At 51.2% G+C, this 623-nt stretch overlaps 1 protein-coding gene across 1 annotated transcript in view; it reads left to right on the forward strand.

Annotated features, from left to right (window-relative positions):
* The window catches only part of EMH_0008330 (uncharacterized protein), a gene marked incomplete at both ends in the record, with an annotated part of 9,667 nt that overhangs the window by 3,287 nt on the left and 5,757 nt on the right, over positions 1-623 (forward strand). The window contains one exon of the mRNA XM_013498316.1: positions 223-327. Within this exon, the coding sequence (XP_013353770.1) occupies positions 223-327 (105 nt within the window). The remainder of the gene's footprint in view (positions 1-222; positions 328-623) is intronic.

Raw genomic sequence — 623 nt, forward strand, 5'->3', positions numbered from 1 at the left:
TCTCTAGCCGCTCGGTGTTGCAAACGTTAGGGTTTAGGGTTTAGACTTTAGTGTTTAGCGTCTAGGGTTTAGGGTTTAGGGTTTACAGTATAGGCTTTAGGGTTCCAGGTTTAGGGTTAAGGGTTTAGGCTTTACGGGTTCTGGTATAGGGTTTAGGGTTTAGGGTTTAGGGTTTAGGTTTTAGGGTTTAGGGTTTAGGGTTTAGGGTTTTGGTGATGACAGGCAACACTTTCGCACAGTGCTGCACGTGTGCGTGCCTGGGCTTTCTTCTTTGCTGCTGGATAAGGCCTACCAGCTGGCTCCGAAGGATAAGGGGGGGAACGTGAGGTGAGGGTTTAGGGTTTAGGGTTTAGGGTTTAGGAGGGTTTAGGGTTTAGGGTTTAGGGTTTAGGAGACAGGTGCAGAGGCTTGAGAGCTGATGGCTGCACTGGGGTGTACAGACATCTCAATATGTAGGCAGCACCGCAGACACAGCACTTTCACCTGCTGCTGCTGTTGCTGCTGCTGCTGTTGCTGCTGCTGCTGTTGCTGCTGCTGCTGCTGCTGTTTCTGCTGCTGCTGCTGCTGCTGCTTTGCTCAGGTTTAGTTTGTGGCTGAAGCGGTTAGACCTCGAAAGGCAGCCG

Source organism: Eimeria mitis, genomic scaffold (assembly GCF_000499745.2).
Source record: "Eimeria mitis Houghton genomic scaffold, Emh_scaff333, whole genome shotgun sequence".
NCBI lineage: Eukaryota > Apicomplexa > Conoidasida > Eucoccidiorida > Eimeriidae > Eimeria > Eimeria mitis.